Source organism: Mauremys reevesii, linkage group 16, assembly GCF_016161935.1.
Source record: "Mauremys reevesii isolate NIE-2019 linkage group 16, ASM1616193v1, whole genome shotgun sequence".
NCBI classification, from domain to species: domain Eukaryota; kingdom Metazoa; phylum Chordata; order Testudines; family Geoemydidae; genus Mauremys; species Mauremys reevesii.
The window spans coordinates 18179864-18205785 of NC_052638.1; the positions used below are offsets into that span (position 1 = coordinate 18179864).

At 37.8% G+C, this 25922-nt stretch overlaps 1 protein-coding gene across 1 annotated transcript in view; it reads left to right on the top strand.

Annotated features, from left to right (window-relative positions):
• Positions 1–24111, top strand: part of BRD7 (bromodomain containing 7) — a 33647-nt gene extending 9536 nt beyond the window's left edge. The window contains exons 6-17 of the mRNA XM_039503579.1: positions 3146–3256; positions 8043–8227; positions 9577–9700; positions 10750–10825; positions 11958–12065; positions 13818–13950; positions 16038–16149; positions 19312–19368; positions 20798–20906; positions 21077–21220; positions 22705–22848; positions 23888–24111. Of these exons, the coding sequence (XP_039359513.1) occupies positions 3146–3256; positions 8043–8227; positions 9577–9700; positions 10750–10825; positions 11958–12065; positions 13818–13950; positions 16038–16149; positions 19312–19368; positions 20798–20906; positions 21077–21220; positions 22705–22848; positions 23888–23952 (1368 nt within the window). The 3' untranslated portion in view covers positions 23953–24111. The remainder of the gene's footprint in view (positions 1–3145; positions 3257–8042; positions 8228–9576; positions 9701–10749; positions 10826–11957; positions 12066–13817; positions 13951–16037; positions 16150–19311; positions 19369–20797; positions 20907–21076; positions 21221–22704; positions 22849–23887) is intronic.
• The last annotated feature ends 1811 nt before the right edge of the window (positions 24112–25922 follow it).

The following is a 25922-nucleotide window of genomic DNA, read 5'->3' on the forward strand; positions in this document are numbered from 1 at the left end:
TTTCCTTAAATGTTCATATTCTATGAATATATGAAATTGGCAGAAATCAGCACATGTGGCTTTAGCAATATTTTCTGTTGACCTTGTAAGCAAACAAGTTCTGAAAATAAAAAAGAAATTACACTTCCTGTTTTCAAAAAATAATTGATGGCAAAAACAAATATGTATAGTATTGGTTAGAATACGAATATAAACAAGTTATATATATTTTAATATGGTATAACTGGAATCCAGTTTCATGAATGATTGCCTATTGGTCTGAGTGGACTTTTTTTCCCCTTCTATGTCTACTGCTTGCTTGTAGGATGTAACCCAGTGAATTTTCAGAATTGTGCTAATTGGGTTAAATATTTACAGCTCCTCCAGAACCCAAAATATGTAATGTAGTTATAGCCATGTTGGTCTCAGGATATTAGAGAGAGGACGTGAGGTAATATCTTTTATTGGGGAAAGGTAATTCGAGTACCAAAACTGAAGAACTTGTGAGACGCGAAAGTTTCTCTCTCTCTCTCTCTCTCTCCAACAGAAGTTCCTCCAATAAAAGTTATTAAATCACCCATCTTATCTCAGCCCAAAATATAGTCTTATACTCTTAGGCCACGTTTACACTTACCTGCTGGGTCGACGCGGCAAGTTCGACTGCTCGGAGTTCGAACTATCGCGTCTGATCTAGACGCGATAGTTCGAACTCCGGAAGCGCTAGTTCGAACTCCGGTACTCCACCGCGGCAGGAGGAGTTGCCGGAGTCGACCTTGGAGCCGCGGAGTTCGCTTCCGCGGCGTCTGGACGGGTAAGTGAGTCGAACTAGGGTAGTTCGAATTCAGCTACGTTATTCACGTAGCTGAATTCGCGTACCCTAGTTCGACCCCCGACCTTAGTGTAGACCAGGGCTTAAACAACACAATGTGCAAGTCAGTAGAAAACCATTTGGTGTCTTTATTTCAGAATAAAACTGCAAAATTTACAATGGACTGCATATAACCAGAAAATGTAAGGATAGAGATGAATGAACTTGTCATCCTTGCCTACCTGTTACTACTCCATCAGATTTCCCACTCCCCTCCCCACCCCCGAAATGGCAAGTCTTTAAAAGAAAAACGTAATACATATATGGCCCTTTTACTGCTGTTTTCTGTCTGACAAGTACAACTGTATAATCTTCAGGGAAAGCTGTCTATGCCTGGCATTGCCTTTACCTTCCTATTAATAATAAAGAGGTAGTCAAATGTCTGTCAAATTGCTTTGGCCTCAAGAACAAACCTGTCATCTCAAGAAGAGATGAGTTCCAATCTGCAGGCCTTGGTGCCTTTGAAGATCTCTAGTGAGTTAGAGAGGAACCTGCCCTTTTGCTGGTATATATGGGGAACTCTCGTGCTAAGTGGAATTCACTGTTATCAAGAAATTGGTTAAAGATGCTACTTCTGACAGTCATGTTAAACTTGGGGGGTCACATTGACATACTTATATTTCATGGCTTCTCAGAGTAAATTGGGCATTTGTAAATGTCCCAGAATAATTGCTTCTGGGACATAGAATCACCCCCCAAAGAATATCAAAGATCCAAAACACCTGGGACAGATAACAGCCATAACTCTGACATAACTGGGGTGAGTAAAGTTGAACCCACCTCTAGGGAAGGGGTTGCAGTTCTATGATGTCTCTTCAGTGCTCCTGTTCCTGCCAAAGAGGATTTCCTCTGAAGAAGCGTAATTAGTTTCCAGGAGCCAAAAGTCATAAAAGCTAAATTTGACAAAATTGAGCCCTCAGGGCATGATCATGTATTCAGTGCACGCCAAAACTCCCAGCAGTTTAGGGTGAATGAGGAATGCAGCTTGGGTTCCAAAACTCTGAGCTATGTGTCACCTTTTAAGATCTGCTAACTTTCTAGTTTGTGCCCCTTTCCTGGAAAACTTTGAGGCTATAAAACATCTTTTATTCATCAGGATGTGGAAACAATATAGGCAGAATCAGCATCACTTTCAGTGTAGCATAATATGTGTTACTTTTTGTAATGGCACAGAATACCATTTGCTCATTGGTAGGAAGACATACTCTGTAGCCCTTCACCTGCCTGACTGGGTATAAATGGGGCCCTCAGTTGCAGTTTCTGACTATAACATGTTTGCAATTTGTGCAGCTAATATCTGGATTACTGTTAACTTTTATTTTTTTTTCCCCAAATATATGTTCTCACTCAGAGCTTTGAAGCTGAAGAAAACATTCCTTTGTTGTTTCAGCTGCTTCAGATTAGTCTGGCACACAGATCTACAGAATCTATTTCTCCCTGCCTTTTTGAGTTCTTCGCCTTTCACACATAACTGCAGTGATTCATAGTGGAAGATATTTTGTGCCAAAACTTCAGTTTTCATTTCAACTTTGACATTCTGTGTAGATGGTTGAATGGGAGGTCTAGCACATCTATGTAGAGAAAGTCTGACATAGTTCATCCTTTGTTAGACAGTCTTTTGGATATCCTTTGCTAAGCTTAGGATTCTGTATTTCTTTTTCGCATTAAAATACTAGTGAGACACAACTGACATCTTAATGACTAAGTGCAATTCAGTCAAGTATTTTATATATTTTAAAACTCTGTTTTAAGGATTTGAGACAAGATTTTTAAAAATGGAGACCTACATCGATAAGTAAGTACTTAAATAAATGGCCTGATTTTTTTCAGAAGTCCTGAGCACCCAACAAATCTTATATCAGACTACTTATGTAGGTGTCAACATATGGATCTAGACAATTTGTGTATATGTTCTGAAAAGTTTGACCTTCATACACCTCTACCCCAATATAACACGACCCGATATAACACAAATTCGAATATAACGTGGTAAAGCAGTGCTGTGGGGGAGCGGGGCTGCGCACTCCGGTGGATCAAAGCAAGTTTGATATAACGTGATTTCACCTATAATGCAGTAAAAAAATTTTGGCTCCCGAGGACAGCATAATATTGGGGTAGAGGTGTATTTTTCATATTTAATTACTTAAATATCTTTGAAATTGCAACAGGCTTTTGAAGCTATTTGTTTGTTACCTTCAGCTCAAGACACCACTTGTATTGCAGCCAGTTATTTTAGTAGATCATCCTGTATGATCTAACTTAACTTTCACTCAAAATTCTTTAATTTTTTTTGTACAGGACAACTTCAGATTGATGTGCACTAATGCCATGATCTACAACAAACCAGAAACTATTTATTATAAAGCTGCAAAGAAACTACTGCACTCAGGGATGAAAATACTTAGCCAGGTAATGAAAATTTTAAATAAAATTTTGTTTAGTTTGGTTTTTTTGTCTTTAATTGAGAAATATAACAGGCTGCACTCAATCTGATTTTATTTGTTTTTTGGTTTATAGTAAATGAATAACATTAAGGAGTAGTGGATAGGGCTCTGGACTTGTAGTTAAGACCTGGGTTCTGTTTCTGGTTTATTACTGACCTGTCTTCTCATGTGTAAAGTGGTGAAACTATAGTTACCATCTTTTATAAAGCACATTGATATATATATATATGGATGTTAAGTGCATTGAAAGAGTGAAGTTGTTCTTTTTGTACTTTAACAGTTGCATGAACATCCTCAAACTTTCTTTTCAAGATGGACTAGAATAATATTGTAAGGGGTGCAAGATTTGTCATTTGGGGCCTGATACAGTGCAGAAGGAACCATAGTATTTCTTTGACATAATTTCTTCATTATAACTTAGTGAAAACAGTTTACTATTCTCTCATAAGCCACTCCAGTTGTAGGGAATTTATATACGGAACACAAATACTAAATACTGAAAAAATGTTGATTTCATTGGTCAAAACTTAGTGAGAAGTCTTGCTTTTGCTGTGAAATATGTGGGATCCATATTTTTTTTTTTTTAAATATAGGATCCATTTTCTTAGAGTTTAAGGCCAGAAAGGACTGTAACATCATTTAATCTGATCTTCTGTATATCACAGTCCATTAAGTTTCACTGGGTCATCCCTGTATTGAGCCCAATAACTTATGTTTGACTAAAGCATAACTTCCAGAAAGGCATGCAGTCTTGATTTGAAGACTCCAAGAGATGGAAAATCCAACATTTTCCTGGGTAGTTTGTTCCAGGAGTCAGTCACCCTCACAGTTAAAAATTTGTGCCTTATTTCCAATTTAAATTTGTCTGGCTTCAGCTTCCTGCCACTAGTTTTTGTTGTGCTTTCTCCATGAGCCCTTAGTACTCAGTTTTCTCCCTGGGAAAGTACTTATATACTATAACCAAGTCACCTTTTTTTTTTTTGCCTTTTTTTTTTTAAAGGTAAACCAATTGAGCTTTTCAGGTCTTACTATTAGGCATTTTCTCCAGCTCTCGAATCATTTTTGTGGCTCTCTCCTTTACCTTCTCCATTTTTTCAATATCCTTTTTAAAACAGGGAAACCAGAAGTGTATAGTATTTCCGTATCAATCTCAGCAGAACCAATACAGAGCTAACGTTACCTCCCTACCCCTCTGTTTATTCTTCTGTATGCAATGCACTTTGTCCTTTATTATATGTAATACAGAATAGTTAGGAAAAGCTATTTTGCTTTGTATCTACTTCACTTTTATATTTAGAAGAATAGAGTTCCCAAAGCTACTTACCACTATAAAAGAGGGATGAAAAACTTTAAACACTCTGAAACCATTTGTGCTGAGATACTGCTTGTCCCTTCTACTTTACAAAGTGCACTTGTCAAATTAATGCCCAATCTTTTTCATAAAAAATAAATATCAACCCATTAACTTGAATTTGATACATGTTAAAGGAGAGAATTCCTTATTTACAGCAGGGAGTGCTCTACATGTATTTGATTTTAACTATTGATAATATTTCATACTCCGTTTTCTACAGTACATGGGATCTTGCAGTTACTCTAGCTAGTGTTGCCCTTTCTCCCTCAGATCTCATGTCAGCAACCAAAATAGCAGTTTGGTACATTTGCTGTTTACATATAAAGGTGACCGCAAAAGAAAATCAGTTAGAATCAAGCAGGTGAGATTCTCCTCTGTAGCCTTTCAATGTAAAATGCTATTTGCTTCTTTCAAAAAAAGAGGGAACAAAGAGCAAAAGTGAGATAAGACAGGAAGGCGACTTAACAAGCCGCATGAAAGGAGAGAAATTCAGACACTACTGGGTAGGATATGGAAGGGGGGAAAGGATGTCAAACAGCATCATTAGTGATGGTCACATATCGCTTTTAACCAATAATTTTGTGGGAGACAAGATGAGAGAGCTAGAAATAATTTTTTTCACAGGATCCAGTGAAACAATTTGATATCTCTGCAGATTGCTCTAAACCAGGGGTCCTCAAACTTCATTGCACTGTGACCTCCTTCCGACAACAAAAATTACTACATGACCCCAAGAGAGGGGACTGAAGCCTGACCCTGCCCGAACTCCATTGCCCTGGGTGAGGAGGCCAAAGCCCAAGGGTTTCAGCCCCGGGCAGGGGGCCTGTAACCTGAGCCTCGCTTCCCAGGGCTGAAGCACTCAGGCTTCGGTGTTTGGGCTTTGGCTCTGGCCCCGAGCCCCAGCAAGGCTAAGCCAGCCCTGGCAACCCTATTAAAATGGGATGATGACCCACTTGGGAGTTCCGACCCGTAGCTTGAGAACCGCTGCTCTAAAGAAAATTTTGAGATGTAAGAGGCAAAATAAATTTTAAAAAAAAAAACCTTTCCATTGTTCCTTCCCGAAAACCTGCTAACACCTCTACTATTGCTTCCCCTTTATCCCTACCCTGATATTTCCTTGTACCATTTGCAGACCACTTCCTCTTTGCTAACATCTTGGGGAGGGGAATATCAACGCACCCTTTAACTTATAAATAGGAAGGAGGAGTTGCTTTTTTGCACCCTTGTCACTAGGAGCTATGAAATATTAAGACATTAAATCCAGTACCAAATACATTAGAGATGGGTCAGATGGATGTGCCTTAAATATAGGATTACAGAAATCTGTACTGGTATAAATTAAAATAGTCTACAGAGAACATTAATAATAGTATTGCCTTTGTGTTTTCAGTTTAGTATTAGATCATTTTAGTGCTTTACAAATTGTAGGTATCTAAAGTAAGTTTTGTTTTACAGTGGTGCCTATGGGTTCCACACTAGACCAGAGAACCATTCTGCAGGATTCTTTACAAACACAAAACAACAGTCCTTGTCCTAAAGAGTCTACAGTCTAATAGACAAAATAAACCAAGGGTGGGATAGGAGACAGTGGCACAAAGTGGTGATGTTATTTGCCTGAGGTCACACCAGGTCAGTGGTAGGTTTCCTGAGTCTTAGTCTAGTGCCCTATCCACTGGATAACGTTGCTTCTTAAAGGAATAGTGACAGAAAAATTCTACTTTGAGATTTTCTTAAATATAATCTGATTAAAACCTGTTTTATGGTACATCTGTTAAGTCACTACATTTGTTTTGCTCTGAACAAACTATGATTTCCAGTATACAGCAAAAAAAGTTTAAAGATGAGAAACAAACAAAAGCCAGGAAATTCAACACCTTTATGCAGTCTTTTTCTTTCTGTGGCTGATTCTACTGTCTTCATTGTTTTCAATTTTTTAATTTAATAACACTGATTTTCTTGCTCAAGAGCCCGACTCTTCCTGCATTACTTTGTTTTCTCCTTCTTGACCCTGCTTGGGAAGCATTCATCATCTTACTGAAAATTTAAAAAAAAAAATTGCTCTGTTCTTGTTCAGCTCTTAGCAATAGGATGGAAATAGAAACATCAAAATGTGTCATTGCTAAAAATCCCCTTTCCCTTTGTCTACAAAACCCAGCTGTTACACTCACGCTATAGTGACATAACTGCATAACATTTTATTGCTTTAATGTTCACCTTGGAGATTGGGAGAAGTGTTCCACACTCCCATAAATAGTTGGGTGGGGAGAGTGGAATCATTTTTATTTTTCTGAAGGCTGTAACAGTTCCTGGGTTGGTTTCTTGAATGGAACTAATAAAAGTATGCTACTTTATAACAAAACATGAAATTACATACAAGAACATCCTCTACAATCATGTTCAGGAGTTCATTAAACAGCAGCTTCTTCACTGTGTTTTCTTTCATAGATTCCTGCAAAATTAACCTGTTTAAAAAAAACAAAACAAAACACATCCTGCTTTTGATTCATATGCAAAAGGTTAAGCTATGTTTAAGATGGTTTCTCCATGCTAAACTAAGATGTCAGTTTATTTTAATGATGAACGGGATGTTTAATGTCTTAGGCCTTGTCTACACTTAAAAGGGTTTGAGAGTATAGATATATTAGAAGAGCTGTATAGTCATGCCTATTGTCCCAAAATGGAGACACAGAACTCTTACTTCAATACCTTAAACCAGTTCCCCACTCAGAATAAGCTATATCAGCAAAATGACTTCTTTATAACTGCATTTACACTAGGGCTTTTGCCAGCATAGCACAGCTATGTTTGTTAGGGATGGGGGTGGGTTCTCCCTCCCCCCCATATGTTCCTAACCAACACAACTATGCCAGTAAAACTTTCTAGTGTAGACCTGCTCTTGGCTAGTTGCTAACACTACATAATGATAAGTAAAATAGCACTGTTAACATTGACTATTATTTTAAAGAAACACCTTGACATAAAATTTAACTGGCCACAGGCGTTACTTTGTTGTAGCTGATAACTTTTTGTGGCTACTAGAATTGCACCCATCTGTAAACAGCGATATCACTTAAGTACACATTTCCTCTTGACCCCTTTCTCCATGTTTTTCATTATATGGATCCCACGTAAATTAGTGAAAATGTAATATTTCTCTACTGAATGCTATAATGGAATTGAGTCTCACTCCATTATTTTAAGTATCATGCTTCAGTACTGTTGCCAGATGACCTATTAAACACAGTGTCCATATTAATCTATTGACCAGCTAATGACCCAAGTTGACTTTTCTAGTTGATAGTGTTGAAAGAAAAGCATTTAACTTAAATCTTTGTGAACAAGTTATGAAAGAGTTAATTGTAGATGTGAAATGAAAATATCCCTTGTATATTTTTAGGAGAGAATACAGAGCCTAAAACAGAGTATCGATTTCATGGCAGACCTGCAGCAGAGCAGAAAGCAAAAAGATAGGATGGAATTACAGCCAAATGGTGAGGATGACAATCTTCTTGGGAAAGACAAAGAAGACTCTATGGAAGCTGACATCAAAGCATTCAAAACCCCCAACAAGGAGCATAAAAAGTAAAGTATTGTTTAAATAATGATTTAAAGTTACCCACTCTAATTCCACTGAAAGAAAGTGTTCTTAGACATCAGTGGATATGGCCTGTTGCATTTCTGGCACTGTTTATGGACCAAGAAACTCTGATTCCTAGACTCTTGGAAATTACTTTTGTGTTTTCTTCCATTCCTTTTTCTTCTAGCCCTTTCCTTTGGCCAAAATAATAATGAATGTATTTTTTTCATTTTATAAAAGGTCTTCATTTTGCATTATCCGGGTAATTCTGCACCAAGACTAACTCATTTCAAGATTTTTTGCAGGTCTTTTGTGTGTCTGTGTAATTGTTCTCACTCTCAAGTAATGCCAGTTTGGTGCAAGCTGGCAAATATGACTTTTCAACTATTTTTGCTGTCAGATATGTCTTAAATGCTGCAGAGAGTGCGTGTAACAGCAGCAGTTCTGCTATATTGAAATATCCTCAAATACTTCAAAATATTTGCCAAGCAGTGGCTTCATTCTTCTGAATGTTGGTACTCAAGATATGATAACATAGCTCCAGCAAATCAGAGTTTAAACTGTTGTAATAAATGTATCAAGACTATTCTTTTCAGTTTATGGTAATGCAACTGTAAAACATGGCAGTGCCCCAAACTGACAAATCTCTAACTGGAGAAACCCATGCGTGAAGACAGCTGTAGAGAGACTAGCACACGGAGAACCAAATTATTTGTATAAGTCCACTCTCTGGCTTATAGATAGAGCTGGGCGGGAAAAAATATTCCCATCCAGCAAGAATTTGAGATTTCGAAAGATTTCCATCCTGAATCACGACTAAATCAATCTCAACATTTTTTACAATCCAACAACGTGAAAAAAAATCCATTTTGGATCAATCAAAACATTTTGTTTCAATTCTGAGTTTTCTTAACTTTTCTAATATAAAGTCAATATCAAAACAAAGTAATTCAATCCAAACCAAACTAACATTTCTCATTTTGAAAATGTCAAAATGGGCCACTGACAATTTTGAAACATCAATTTTTTCAAGATGGAAAATGTGTCAAAACGGACTCTTTCCTGCAAACAGTTTCAGTTTTGATATACTGGCATTTTTGAGTGAAAAAACATTTTGGCGAAAAATTACCAACCATCTTTACTTATAGACACAGCTTCGTAATGCATATTTTCTCCTGTTTAAACCTGCTCAGACTGAATTCCTTTGTACATAGCAGGTACTCGACATTCTAAACCGATGGTGTAATAGTCTGACATGTGAGACTGTTTCTCCATTGAACCTTTGCCAATACTTGTGATTCAGTGACTTTGCTAGTTTAAGTCAGATAATGTGAGAAACTGTATTTATTTGCAGGAAAGACAAAGATCTACTTGAAGAAAAATTAAGGAATAACAACTTAGAAAGGGAACAGGAGCAGATTGATCGTATCATTAGAGAATCTGGAGGAAAGTTAACAAGAAGACTTGTGAACAGTCAGGTGAATAGTTGGGTGGATTTGGAAACCAATTTGTTTACTTTTTGGGAAATGCCCATTTAACATTGTGTAGCATTTGAAATTCTGGGTGTAACAATGTTATAATTTGCATGGAGTTTTACTCGTGTTAATCTTGATTCGAACCTAACATTTTAAACACAGGAAGTTGAAAAAAGTACTTTTTAGCTGAATATTTATGGAACTTGATGAACTAAATAAGATCTCTACTGTTGGCCTTTACACTTCTTGACTGCAGTTGAAATAAAATTTTGAATGAATTTTAGAGCTCAGTCATGCAATACTGGTAGAAACAGTTTTAATCAAAGATTAAATTTTGAGTCACTTGAAGTTTATAGTAAATGGTACAGTGCAGAACCTCAAAACATTTTAACCCTAGCGTGCAAAAAACTGTGTTTCAGAATAGTCCATTCTAATCAAAGACTACTAACTGTATCCAGTGATACAGGGATCTTGTGCTGCAGACAGGTTTTAAAGACACTCGACTAACACAAACAGGCCCATTTCATTTGAGACCAAACATTTGAATGCAGCCTCCTAGATATATTATTCCCTTGTACCTTGTTAATGAAGGAGAAAAACTTTCAAGCTATACAGAGCTCTTTTTCATTATTAGTCATATCTAACACAATAAATCTGTTCAATCTTTCACAACAATAATTTCTATTTGTCCTATTAATAATGAAATTAGAAATTTTCACAAATTGGTAACTGGGGCAGTTACAAATTGTAGACTTTTTTTTATTTTTTTATTTTAAAAAGCCTGATGAATTTTGACATTTACCATTTAAATGATTGGGTTTAGGCCAGCTGTGAAGGTATCAACTGAAGAATAAGCGTAAGAATAGCAAAGCTACTGTAACATTTATGTTTGTGGGTCAAATCTGATCTCTTAATACTCTCTGCATCACTGAAATTTTTCCCTATAATACCATATAAAACTCTTAAAAACTAAGTTCCTATCAGTTCAGATATTATGAATCCAAAGTTGTTTATAAAATCAAATGTTTTCTAATAATTTAATTTGATTTCAGTGTGAGTTTGAAAGAAGAAAACCAGATGGTACAACAACACTGGGACTTCTTAATCCATTTGACCCTAATGCAGGAGGTATGTTTGTCTGTTGAGCATGTTAATTATCATTTGCTAGACCCACTCTTGGTGTTTGCTTCAGCTGCCACCAGTTATATACATGTCTCCATTGGTGTAGACATGTATATACCTACATGCAAACCTGCTGACACAAGCCATTAGGGAATCATTGGATAACTTAGGCTAAGTCTACTCTACCACAGTAATTCTACCTATGCTACGCAACTCTAGCTACATGAATAACGTAGCTGGAGTAGACATACCTTAGGTCGAGTTACCGCAGGGTCTACACCATGGTGGGTCAACGGGAGAAAATCTCCCGTCGACTTACCTTACTCTTCTCGTCAGGGGTAGAGAACAGGGACCAACTGGAGAGCGATCTGCAGTCGATTTGGCGGGTGGATCGATCTCGGACCGTTGATCCTCGCTATAGTGTGGACCTGCCCTTAGATGTGCAGTGCCATTCCCCTCCCTGCCATGTGGTTTAGGGAGCATTTCCAGCTAAAAGGGGGCGTGGAGAGAGTTTTTAGCTATTCCCAATTTATGCCAGTGCTGCACTAGTCCCTGACTAGCCCCCGAACAGGAGGAAGTATAAAGGTGACATAAAGCTGTCCCTTCCCCTCCCCTGGTTTCTGCACCAAGCAGAACTTGTCAAGAGTGAAGAATTGGGGTCCAAGTTCTGTTACATTCCATGTGAATTCTTCTTTTATGTTATCTCAGATAGTGTAGCTTGGGGAGGAGGGAAAGAACTTAATATTAGCAATGAATTTTCCATGGAAGGTGGTGGTAATTGTTTACCCAAGTAACTCTTTCTAGTATTACTGGTAAATATATTCATGTTTGTTTAAACATATTTAACATTAAATACATAATCAGAGACTGGTTTTATTTGAGTCTGTCTTACTTAAATTTTTGCAGTGGCGTAGCTGTTCATAATGGCCTCACTCAAACAGGGAGCTGATGCAATTTTGAGAACACCTGATTTATTTTATTTTTTTGGTATCTATATAGTTTGAACTTAAATCTTTGGAAATTGCAGACTGACAGAATTTGTGCACTGAACTCCCAGATTAAGTTGGACATTTTGCATCTGTTTAAAGTTGTTAACTATTTCTTGGTGACTTCTATGTTGTGATATGCTGTATTGTAGAACCAGGTTACAGCCCTATGAAGTTAGGTATGACAGCCGGAAGACTACAGTCAGGAGTTAATACGTTACAGGGGTTCAAAGAAGACAAAAGGAACAAAGTTACTCCAGGTGAATGCTACATATTTTCTTTAAACCTTTATTCTCTTTAAAACAGCAGTAGCTCCTCCAAGCTAGGTATTTAAACCTCACGACAGCCAACCAAATAGCTTGGAACTGGGTTTTATGCAGCTGTTAGAGCTAAATCATAGTATTCTCAGCAGAATATTACATATCCTCTTCATATATTATCTATCAAATAACTCCTTAAGCAGATCTAAAATATTTTCTAAACTGCACATGCAAAAATGTACATACTTACAGATGCAAATGGTCAGGTTGGCACAGTGGTTCCTTTTCACGTGTACTGGGTGTATTGGTTGATCTATGAGCCGCCAATGTGATGTGGCTGTGAAAAAGGCTAATGCAGTCCTAGCATGCATCAGGCAAGGCATTTCCATTAGAGATAGGAAAGTGTTAGTACCATTATACAAGGCACCGGTGAGACCTCATCTGGAATACTGTGTGCAGTTCTGGTCTCCCATGTTTAAGAAAGATGAATTTAAACTGAAACAGGTGCAGAGAATGGTCCAAGGAATGGAAAGCCTACCTTATGAGGCGACTCAAAGAGCTTGGCTTGTTTAGCTTAATCAAACAGAGGCTGAAGGGAGATTTTTTTTTTTAGAGAGAACAATCATATCAGACAGATAAATGCCGGAGAGGGAGAGAAGTTATGTAAGTTGAGCACCAGTGTGAAAACAAGAACAAATGGATATAAACTGGCCATCAACATGTTAAGACTTGGAATTAGGCAAAGATTTCTAACCATCAGAGGAGTGACGTTCTGGAACAGCCTTCCAAGGGGAGCAATGGGGCAAAAACCTAACTTGTTTCAAGACTGAGCTTGATAAGTTTATGGAGGGGATGGTATGATGAGACTGCCTACTGTGGCATGTAGCTGATCTGCAACTAATAGCAGCAAATATCTCCAACGGTCAGTAATCGGACACTAGATGGGGAGGGCTCTGAGTTACTACAACAAATTCTTTCCCAGGTGTCTGGCTGGTGGGTTTTGCCCACATGCTCAGAGTCTAACTGATCACCATATTTGAGGTAGGGAAGGAATTTTCCTCTGGATCAGATTGGAAGAGACCCTGGGATTTTTTCACCTTCCTCTGCAGCATGGGGCCTGGGTCTCTTGCAAGTGTAAACAGTGGATTCTCTCCTATATGAAATCTTTAAACCATGATGTGAGGACTTCAGTAACTCAGCCAGAGGTTACGGGTCTATTACAGGAGTGGGTGGGTGAGGTTCTGTGGCCTCCAGTGTACACAAAGTCAAACTAGATGATCATGATGGTCCCTTCTGGCCTTAAAGTCTATGTGGAAATACAGATTTGTGCACAGTCAGTGATGGCATGCGTATTTACATCATGCTTTTTAGAAAATCACGACCTTAATGTTTGGGGAAATCAGCTTTATGTAGGGACTGTATCACATAGAAGCCAAATAACTTCTACAAAGGGAAGAAATGGGATGGAAAATCCCTTTTAAGTCATCTAGTCTGTATCCCTGCCAGTGCGGGACTGTACTTCTGTATATTTTCTAGTGCTTTAACCAGATATAGTTGATAGAATGTTTGTATGCAAGAAACTCTTGGAATTAAATTGATACAACAAATTAGTAAAAACTTGTAAGAAATGCATTGCTTAAAGATTCCCTGTTTGGGACAACTTTACAACACTGAATGTTACTCCTAATGTTAGAATCTGATATTGTGCATATGTAAGATAAGACTAATTAGTGATATTGTATTATTCAACAGTGGTATACTTGAATTATGGGCCCTACAGTTCCTATGCTCCAGCCTATGACTCCACATTTGCAAACATCAGCAAGGATGATTCTGACTTAATCTATTCAACGTACGGGGAAGATTCTAATCCAGAGTGTTTCAGGTAAGTAACAAAGAGCTGTATTCCAGTTTGACAATTACTGAAGTTATCTTGAGAGTAAGTAGAGTTTGTATAGACCTTGTAAAGATTTGTTTATCGTAACCTATGCATATCTAGGAAAAAACAAATATACCTGTTTCCAGGGGTCAGCCTCCCCCAGCCAGCCCATCCATGCTGCTACCTTGCCCCCGGCGGTGATTTAAAAGGGCCACTGAGAGAGGAGGCTTTAACGCGGGCTGCGTATGGGCCGGTACCGGCTTCTTACTGGTACTCCGTACCGGCTCACTTTCACCCCGCCTGTTTCCCTACCAGTAGCAGTTGCAGCATCTAATTCCCCATTCGTCTTGTACTCATTAGATAATCAGTTTTTCCTCATGCAAAGCAGAATTTTCCTTTGTGATGAAGAGATCCCATTTCATCTAGTATGCTTACCTTTAGAAATAAGGCAAACTTATCTTAAGTTAAAGTTTCTGAAGTAGTTTGAATAAAACAGTTGTGGTAGTCAAATATTTATGGTTAAGGCTGTGTCTTTCATATTGAATGAAACCAAACAAGATTCTGGTACTTCCTCATAGTCCACCTACTCTACCTTTTAAAATTAGTGCTATTTTAAGACATAGCTCCTTTAATAACAATGCATCTGTGCCATTATCAAGGGAAGGGCAATCTTAAGGAGTTTGATACTCTTAAGCCATGAAGTGCATGAAATAAAAAATTCCATTGCAAAGGTAATACTGACTGATGCTGGAAGACTGTATTTTTCAGGCTTTTCAGACTGCCATAAATTATGATAGTTTTTCATTTGTTTTAACCAGTTCGATTGCTCTGTGCAAATAAATGAGTCATCTTTGTACTGACTTGCTTAGTTGCCATTGCCATAATCCAACAATGTGTAATTCCATAACTACTTTAAAATAAGACAAAACCTTTTCTAACAGCTACTCTTTAAAGATATCTATCCAAAGTATATAAATATGCAGGTGGTCTGAGGGACATCTGCATGTTTAATTTTAAAATACTACTTAATTCTCCCCTCGTACCCCCCATTATATAAATAAGATAGTTAATGAGTGACTTCAAAAATAATCTGGGTTTCACTTTTTCATACCTACCTTAGTATCCTCAGAACGTAATAGCTTTCTTTCAGTTAACTGTATTTCTGTATGCTTATATTGTTAAATACTTACTAAAGGTATTTTTGCACTTGGATTCAATGGCGATATGCTTGGTAGAAGTCCCTAGATGCTTAGTGTACAAAGATGTTCATAAAAAAATGAAAATCCACTCACCTGCATTTATTTCACTGGTGAAACCATCGTGTTTTTGATCTTAGAAAATGTGCCATCCTGTTTAATACCGTTCAGAAACTGAAGAATAGTGTTGATGGCTACAGAGGTTTAGACAGAATACTTCTAAGGAACCTGATTTTATCGTGTTAGACATGAGGCACCTTTACTACTGGTGTCAAATGTCAGTTCATGAACCATGGTGGTAACTATGGGACATCAGTGCAACACAAACGTCAGTTTCAAATATAATGTATATAGTGCTTGAAATGATAATGATCAGATTTATTATACTGAGCAAAATGGCTGTAACTATCTCGCATCTTTTATAACCACCCTTGATTCTAATGACTCGAATAAATGCTCATGGCATAGTGATACAGTTATGAATACACCTTTGTCTTGATGTGCTTTAGAAGCATTTCCTGAAAGAAAATTAGAAAACTTTCTAGTCTTGTTAATACTCCATGGTATAGCTCACTTCAAATACCTGAATTGTTTAAAGAAGTGCAATAGCAATAATGACTATCAAACATGCAAAACTGATTGCAGTTTGAGATCTTGCTCCTTAAAGCACTATTCAGTTGCATTTTAGGCTAGTTGGGAATCTAAGTTAGTCCACAGGCGACAAAAGCCTTGGCTAATTAAACAAAAAGTAAACCTGTTAGATTGAATCCCTTGCCGGTCTTCTAATATCAGCATTTTCAAAGTTCAGTATGGTGGTTCGACATACTGACCATTTACAGGCTTTTTTCTGTCATCTATGCTTGATGTGAAATTGATTTCTTTGTAATTACCTTTCAGTATTCATGATTTTTTGGCAAAGTCTCAAGACTACCCATATGTAATGGCTGATGGTTTGCTGGATGTTTTAACTAAAGGCGGACACTCTAGATCTCTGAGAGAACTAGAAACGGTAAGAATTGTGATTTGGGAACTTTCTGATGCTTGTTTTATCTCTAGAAGAGAATGAAAATCAAAAGTTCTGAAGCCAGTTGGGCTGATTTGGTTTAGAAACTGGCATTTCTCACTCTTTGCTAATGTGTTTTTGAACATGACCCATTTTCCTAGTCTAGACATGTCCTATCCCGTTTTAATTAGCACGCATCCACCCTCAAGTTGATAATTGACAAATTAATGGGTTTTGAAATATGTTAAACCGTGTGTATCCTAACTGTTGAATCATTTCATATACCTCTAGTTATGCCTTTGCATTTTTAAACTCTTTGTTACAGAGAATGCTGGGAGGGGGAAAACAGTCAACGTGTAATAGTTGGAGGTATTGTCCAGCAAAGTAACTTAAGTAGGTTGAAGCAGGAAATTGACTGTGCAGTTAGACTCATGTTCTGAAACAATCTCATCATAACAGTTTGACAACTGGTATGGTTTTCTAGAAGATCGTTGCAGCAAAAAAAGCTGGAAAGAGAGTTAGTAGCAAACGCTGACTTCTTTCCAAAGGCAAAAATGCAGTTATGCCATCTTGATTTGCAAAAATTGATTCAGCTTTATGTATTGTTGTACACAGTAACTTTTATAACCTTATAGCACGTAACTGTTACCCAACTTTATATAAAGCCAAAAGATGGGCAGAGTGCATACTCATAAAACATGGCTTCATAGTATAAATTGACACAAGACTTGTCAATTACTTTTTCTAACAAATAATTCCACAGTGAACAGTTGAAACTCTGCAGGTGAACATTTTCAAACAATTTTTATAAGTAGTAGTAACTTACCATAAGCAGAATAGTTCCTGAGTTCAGATGATGGACAGCAAACACAGGTATAGTCTGTTCTGTATGCATAACAACTTTTGAAGAGCTGAGCCTGCTAGCTGATGATTAAATATAGTTCTTGTCTCATCCCATGATGTTTAGAACTTTAAAATTTGATCATTGACATATAGAAAAGGCATTAGTTCTAGATGCTTTCACAACTTACTGGTTCTAGTTTTACTCATCCCTCTGTCTTTGTGGTTTGATTCATGATACTACGGTGAACCTGGCTTTACAGAGAGGAAGTACAAAAAGCCAATGACAAACTAAAATTGCTCTTCTGTGAACTGTAGCACAAACAAAACACACTGTGTATTTTGCCACTTGTATGCAGTCATTCCAAACACAGTTTTTGTACTACAACATCTAATGCAGCATTAAGTCAGACAGTTACAATAAAAGCCAGGAAAGGCAGAAGTGAAGGCTCCTGTAATAATGTTAACTTAGCACAGATGTGCAACTGTTGCTTTGCAAATGGGCAGTTGAATGTATTTAATGTATGTCATAAAACATGCAGGAAGTGCATTCTCCTTTTGTAACATTGAGCCCTAATGTTGCATTGATGTAACAATTAATTTAAATTCTGCTTTTCCAAAGAGAAAAGATTTTCCTTTCCTTATAATATTTAAATAGTCACTGTAAAGCACAAGCCTCTAAGATGAATAGGAGGGGAGGATTCTTGCCTCTGCTGTTGGTGAATGGCTGGAAACAGTTTTCTGTAGGGTTTAACCAACCATCATCACAGCTTTATATTATGATGACTCTGTCTTTACAATTGGAAAATATAGGACTAGATCACTGTCACTTCCATTTCCATAAGCAGGATAATGGATCTGATTGTGGTGCATCCCCAGATCTAGTGAAGCTCTTTTGGGGGTATTCAGCTCTACAGCCAGGAAAGACTCAGAGACTGCTGTTCATTCTGGCATTGTGCCCTAGAACCAATGGTATTAGCAGAGTCAGGAGTTGACCTTGGCTTGATAAAAGGTTGAGGTGGAAGTTAAGTGGCAGGTCTTTTGTCCTTTATGCTTTTTTTCTTTCTTTCCAGCGTAGGAGACAATTTGGCCCTCAAGTTCTGTAACAAAGTGAAAACTTGCAAAATGAACCAAGTCCTTGCCCCTCCCTATTGTAATGGTCTCTGTAAAGTCTGCCCACAATCTTCTTTTGTCTTTTCTGGTAAGGGCGTATAGTATAGATCATTTGTTTTGCATTTTTGGGAGCAGGAGGTTTTTGCGGTTTCCATTAAACGTTTAGTGTACCCTTAGCAGCAGCCCGTGAGTCATTCTCCTACCCTTACTTGACCTGACTAAAGAGGAAGGGCATTATTATTCTGCTAATTAAATACTTAGTTATTTCATACATGACAAACATTAACCATCTCATCGTCCTTGACCCTGTGAAGTTTTAGCAAGTGCTCATGCTGAATGTTATCACCAAGCAGATGGGCTGATTTGGCAGGAAGGAAGTGTGCAAACATGCTCCCCACAGTCCCAGAGTTAGCTGAAAACCTTTTTAAAAAAAAATCGTTGTAGTTAACTATTTTCCCCTTTTTTACGTATTATTTTAGAGTTTCACACCATTGAAAGGAATGGGGAGTTCATAGCACTGATATATTAACAAATTATATGATTAACATTTGAAAAATTGCTGGCTTCTCTTATGACTGAAGATACTTTCTGGCTGCAAATGAGTCAGTTTCATACCCGTGGACACTGGGCAGTGAACCTCTGTCCAGAAATACTATTTATTTAGTTTTAATTTTTTCTTTAAGCCCGGAGACATTATCTTAGGACCACTTAACAGGATTCAGTCACTTTTGCTTTAGACTAAAGAAAAGTATGATAAGAATTTTTGGAATAGAACATGTATTTCAGTTTCTAACTTAGAAAGGAATTTTCCTCAAATTTTCCACAAAAAAAAAACAAACCCCAAAACAAAAAACTTTTGGTCTGAGATCATGTATGGAAAGTTTTGGTCCAGAAAGGAATTTGCACAGTGGATAATGGAAGACATTTTGCAATATTTATTGAAGTGGTTGTCATTGTGGTAATTGCACTAGCCTGTTCCAAGCAATTTAATAGAAGGAAAACCCCTTACTGCTATTTTCTTGTACAAGACCAATATATGGAATGCTTTCTCCGTAAAGACTACTGTGTAGTTTTTGTTACCAATGAAAATCCATAACATTGTTTCGTCTCTCTCCATTTATGAACATCCCATTGTAAGGTTCTGGTTTTGCTTTGTACTTTAAAATAGGAACTCATTTTAAATGTCATACTAAATACTCTTTCTCCCAATTTCAGCCAATGGTGGATGGAGAAGGTCAGCATGGGAGAAGTGATACAATAAAAGATGTGGAGGTGATATTTTCTCTCTTTTTCCAAGTAGCTATTCCAAAAGGCATTTTTAACCCCTAACTGCAAAATAGCTTAAAGCTGGAGAAATGTGTGCAGCTATATAAACAGATGTTGTGCAGCACCATACAAAACTGCATGCTTGTTATTGTAACTCTTTTGTATTCTAAGTTGTGTGGATAAAATCCAAAAGGTGTAAATCACATCAGAATGTAGGTCTGATTGGTTTTGATATCCATCTGTGTGACAGAAAAACCTGAAGCATTTATTCTTAAGTAAAATCTTCCACGTTTACAATGCACAGAATGAGACATGCACAGGTTTATATTTTTTATTGTGTGTCATTTAGAACTTTGATTACATGAATCAATATTTTCCTGCAACATGCTACAGTAATTTGTACAACTTGTGCCATTTAAGATACGGATTTTAAACCTCCAGTGCCCCAAATTGCTTAGGGCCTGGTTACCTCAAACTGCCTGTCTCCTTGTGTTACTGAACCAATTAGAATCAGCTGAGGAACTTAACACGGGTTGTTCAGTTGGGAGGGGGCTGGAGCCAGTATTTTCAGCGAATGGACCGTACTTTGGAATTTCATCTTCTTTTGGTGCTCCAGAGCCCAAATTATTTGATCTTCAGCTTATTGTGCTAAATGGCTTTCGGGGGGGGGGGGGGGGGGAGGCGGGGAGAATGTGGGTTGTGGGAGAGTCCAGGAGTTTATATTTGAAGGCTGATCATAACTTATGTTTGTTACATTACTTTTATATGTGTGCCCAGCGCTCTGGATACTTGCAACTCATAAATGGGATGGAATAGTTAACTATTGAACAGTAAAAGATTGTTGTTGCTTTGAAGTGAAGAACAAATGGGGTAAATCTAAATTAGTCAGTCCCCCAATCTGTGACAGTTTTTTAATTCACACTGCAAAAGTGACATGCATCAGCGTTTGTGTCGCACTCCCCATCAGTTCCCAGTCCAAGCCAGGGAAGCTACTGATGCAGACCAAATTGGGTGACGAATCCTGGTCACGTGCCAACTGAGGCATGTTGCGCATACACTAAGGGCTAGTCTATACTTACCTGCCCGGTCGACGCGGTGAGTTCGACTTCTCGGAGTTCGAACTATCACGTCTAATCTGGACACGATAGTTTGAACTCCCCGCGCGCTCCGGTCGACTCCGGTACTCCACCACTGCAAACGGCGGCGGCGGAGTCGACCTTGGAGCCGCGGACTTCGATCCCGCGGCGTCTGGACGGGTGAGTAGTTCGAACTAGGGTACTTCGAGTTCAGCTACGCTATTCACGTAGCTGAACTTGCGTACCCTACTTCGACCCCCGCCCTTAGTGTAGACCTGCCCTAAGAAGACTAAAAAAGCATTCTGGATGGATTGTTTAAAAACTTCATTTAAACACTTTTATTTGCTGCTTTTTTGCAGATTATAGAAACAGAAGCGGCCAACAAGTTGGACTCTAATAACGATAGGCTTACGGCACTGAAAGCAGTAACAAATTTTGGAATTCATGTAGAGGAATTTGACTCTGAAGGTAAATCTACTGCAATTAGGAATGCAAGTGCTATTTTTGTGAAAGGCAATTATCACAATCTCAGTTCCATGGTATATTCAGGCATATTTTGTATTATCCTGTAATTGGTGGGTGGGTGGGGGTGTCTCTCTCCTCCTCCTTTCACTGACATGGGCTTTTCTATCAATCAGAGGCTGAAATTTTCCAGAAGAAACTTGATGAAACCACAAAGTTACTTAGAGAGCTCCAAGATGCTCAAAATGAACGACTGAGTACAAAACCACCTCCCAATATGATTTGTCTTTTGGGTCCATCTTACAAAGAAATGCATCTGGGTGAGTATAACTTTTAATTGATGTTTAGAAAACAATTAGGTCAGTTGGAATTTGTATAAAATTATTACAGGTAAAGAACTTCCTAGTAAATTTGTACATTGGGTGAAGGTCCTTAAGAGTGATTTTTTTGGGTACGCCTGTAATCTTTAGTGTGAAACTGGAGGTGAATTCGTTGAGTGTTTTGTTAAAATAGGACAGTCAGAACAACTAGGGGCCCCAGCTGTCACATCTGGCCAAGGAGCACATTAATCAGCTGGCTCCTGTTTGATTTTCCTTCTGAATAATATGGTCTCAGATAGTGGCATTCCAGCTCCCTCAGTTGAGATTGCAATTGATATGCAGTGCACCGCTTTGGATTGTTAGATATTAACAAGTTATGATCGAACTCTAACATTTAGTTGCTTATGCTATTAAAACCTTGTACATATGAGGATTGCATTATTTTAGTGTTAAATTCTCAGAAGTGTGGTATAAGCACAAAATAGAGGGCCTGGGTACTAATCCAAACTCTGATATTGCCTTGAAGCAAGTCTCCTCTCTGCTTTATTTCCCTATTTAGAAATTACTAATCTGTAAAAGTAACTGCCTTCTTGGGTTAGTGCGTGTGATGCATTCTGTTTGTTAGCTAAGGCAATATATGAGAATTATAGCTTAATTCTAAAATGTCATGTCAGTTTGAGAGGCTTTTAGCTTTTGTGCTTGTGCATTCTTGTAGTTCATTTCTTCTTCCATTAGCCACATATATCTTACCAATTCCATGCAAGTCTAAAGTAGACCAAATCCTCCCATTCTTGAGGGGAAAAAATAGCTGCTGTGATGTACTTTACATCTGTGGGATCTGAGAACTACAGCATTTAAAGTGGAAAAGGGGCTGTAGCCATGGCCTCTAGGTCACATGGAGGATTGAGAGCCAAAGGCAAAATACCCAAACGCAAAGATCAGTGCCCTGAGTGCCACAGGGTCATTTGTCATTGGTTTTCCAACAGCAGCTTGCACTGTGATTCTCTTGATATGGAGCACACAGTTAATGATGCTTGAAGCAGCATTACCTTGTGCTTTAAATCTGCCTAACTTCTGTTGCTTCTCAAAGGGGGTCTTAGTAAGGAGCTGTTTCATCTCCTTCCTTTCTCCCTGCTTTCCCCCCCCCCCCCCCCCCCAGAAAAAAAATCTGGTAACAGTTTTGGAACATTCAAGGAAAATGCTGCATTTTCTCTCCCTCTGGTTCCTAGTGCCTTTATATAGGATTAATGCCCATCTGCTCCCATGCAATACTGGAGGAGCAAAGAGCCACTAGATTTAACTGTCTGAGTGACATTAAGATGTCTCTGCATATATGCTATCATAGGAGTTTTAGTTTTTATATAAATACAAATTCTCCAAAGCTAAATACTATTTACAGCTGTGCATTGTAGCTGAAAGGCAGATTTCAACTCTTCTGGGCAATTTGTAAAAACACAAAATGAATTTACATTATCACTTTCTAGCGGAGAGAGTGACCAGTAATTTAAAAGAACTCGCGCAACAAGTGACTCCAGGCGACATTGTAAGCACGTATGGAATCCGAAAAGCAATGGGAATTTCAGTTCCTGTACCTGACACTGAAGCCAGCTCTGTGGATTTAACAGATGGTGAGTATAGAGTGTATTTAGACATGCGTTGCAGTAGAGCAAAACTACATCTGCAAGTCATTGTAGTATTGTTGGTAGCAACTGCAGAAGTTAAGATGGAGTCCCAACTTCTGGTCCAAATTTTGGGTGGAAATTTGCCATGGTGGTTCTCAGCCCAAAGGTAACTTTTTTTTGTTTAGAGAAAAGTGTGTAGAATTGGTGCAACCACTTAAATTAGTAGAGTGAAAAAAAGTTTTCCTATTTTTGCATTTGCACAGCTGACTGAAGATAAAACCAGCACATGTAGAAAAGCATTTTTAATATTAATTTGGCATGTATGCATTAGAATTTTTCCTTTTTTAAGCTTTCCATTTAAGGGTGCTCAGTTATGAAGCTGCCACATACTAAAAATAGTGAAAAGAACAGGCATTAAAGATTGAATGTCACGTTGTGGTTGGCAAGTCAGTCATGAAACCACTAAAGTTTTCTACTGCAACTTACTGCCGTATTTGTATTTATACTATTTTGCATTTGTTTGCTTTAAATACGTACCTCCCTTTTTATGGCCTAACATGGATATTGACACTGCAACAGAAACTTTGAGCAGACTTCTCAACCTGGACACCGCATTAAATGCTAGTTTTTCAATTTCATTTAGTATTTTTAGGTCAGTCTTGTTTAAAAAACATTTACTACACAAATAGCAGGAAAAAACAATGAATAGCGTAAAGTGTTAGAGAGTACAATGCTGTAGACGCCATCTCGTTTGTAACAGGTGATCGTTAAGCTATGCTACTGAGTGACAAAGTAAAACCATTTCTTGATGGTTTTTACTCTGAAGCAAACTTTTCTAGCAGTTTTGCATATTTCTTAAATAAAAAACGGACATCAATTACTCATACTTCTGAGATCAATATATTTATGGTGATGTACACTGCAAGAGTAATGCCCCACCTGTTAACAGGAATAGAGCTAGAAATATATATATACACTTCTTTAAGGGATGTTGAATGGGATAATTGACTGACCAATCTGTGTGGAATATTTATTTTTTTTCCAGATTGTCAGGAATCTAAAAAGGCTGCCACCTTCAGTGGAAATGAATCTGGTCCAATTGCAATTTGAAACGTCAGTTGTTTTTAAATTATATATTTCTATTTGGTCCTATTAAACTGCTAGATTTAAATTTTGTTCAGGATGTATTCACTGAACATTTGTACATTGAGTTAGAGGAAATATTTTGTCTATTAAATTTTGGAACTCATTAAACTAAGTCAAAAGTCATGGTTTCATGTTAGACGTCAGTTACTTCTAATACATACACACATGATCCTGAATTTGAATGGACTATACCATTACTTATCCAGCAGTATTCTAAAGCCATTTACAAACTTTCAGAGCTGGCCAACTTGAAAATTTCAGCACTTGAATGCATGCAAACTTTCTTTTGAATAAGTATATAGTCTTTATGGATGCAAAGGAAAAACTGCTTTTAGTGGAAGATGCTATATTGAGGCTGTATAAATGTAGCCTACGCTTCTTTCATGACCTTGCTCTGTTTATAAAAACTCTAGCTGGTTAAAAGTCATGATGTTTCTGCTACTTATTGCAGCTATCGGGATTATAGGTTAAGAATGCTAGGGCAAGTGTCAGGCAAAATGGATTACTCTTCTGAGTAAGGTAATTAAACAGTGACATTAACAAATCTCTTGCCAAAAGGTTCCATAAACCTTTAAGAGGGCTTGCCCACTTTAAATTTCAAACTCCCAAACTGTGGACTCCACTAAAACAGTCACCTAGGAAGTACCTGCTAATTAAGCTGGATAGCCTTAAATCAGTTGGAATAGCTGAGCTGGTGTAGGAGAGAGACAAGAAAAGTACATATTGTACCAGTACCATTTTAATGGCTGCCATTCTCCACTGATCCTTAGTCTACTTTGCTTCCATCTTTGGTGACTAAGTTGAGGATGAGTGAGACCTGCCAGCCCCCAGCATCACTCCAATTAAGTATGTCCCACTTCTTTTCCCACGGTAGGTTTGCACTGTCATTGCATATGATGGGCCCACTCCTTCTCACAGCCACCAGATTTTCCCAAGCCCCTTTCTTCCACAACTTCTCTTGAATGTAACCAGGCTCCTTTCTCTCATTTCCACTATGCATAATCCTGCAATAATACATTTACTCCTCTTTACTTTGGGATTACAATTTCCCTTCTCACCTTTTGTCTTATACATACCTGTCTCAGGTTCCCAGCAGCCCCTACCATCTTGACAAGAAAATGCTTGAACTGCACCTAATCAGCAATTACACAGTTAGTGGAGATGGGCTGCACACGATCTAAGTGAATTGGGGATGGTTGTGTGAATTTACATTGGAGTGTTCAAGTGCTCTACTCTGACAGCTCTACCAGAAATGCTGCATGTCTAGACATGCAGTTACTCCATACTCTAAATTAGTGCGGTAGGAGATGATAGAGGCCTCAGCCCACTCTGGATAAATTAAAGAAACTACTCCCCAGTTCTCAAAAGATCAACCATGAGTTCATGACTACATATTTTCGAGTGAAGATTTCTATCTTGACCAACTCAATGCATGTAAGAGAAGAGTCTAGTTGTAATTAGGTTTAAGTTGCATTACAGGCTAATGAAATATGGAAGAAATATGAAGGCTCATGTAGGAATCTGCTTTAGATGTTATGTTGCAACAAATAATTACAAAGCAAGCAAGTTTCAGAAAGGTCTTTATTTTAAAGTAAAAAAAATTGGTCTTTCTGTGCAGTAGATAAGTTACAGTATACAATCAGCTTTAAACACAAAATGCCATTTTATCTAATTGAAAGACTTTTTAGTTTTTAAAAACAATTCTTCAATTTTCTAGATTTTTTTTTTTTTTAAGTCCTAATAGGTAAGTTTCACAGTTCTGGTAAAAGCATTCTGTATTGCTAAGGCTCCATTTAAGACTTTAGCCAAAGAAATGACCCTTCACACACACAATCTAATCATTTAAAAAAAATATTAAGTCACTCCAGGTGTCGCCTCCCCCAGCCATATTCATGGCTTTACACTCACTTTCCAATGTTTCTGTGGGTGAGTCT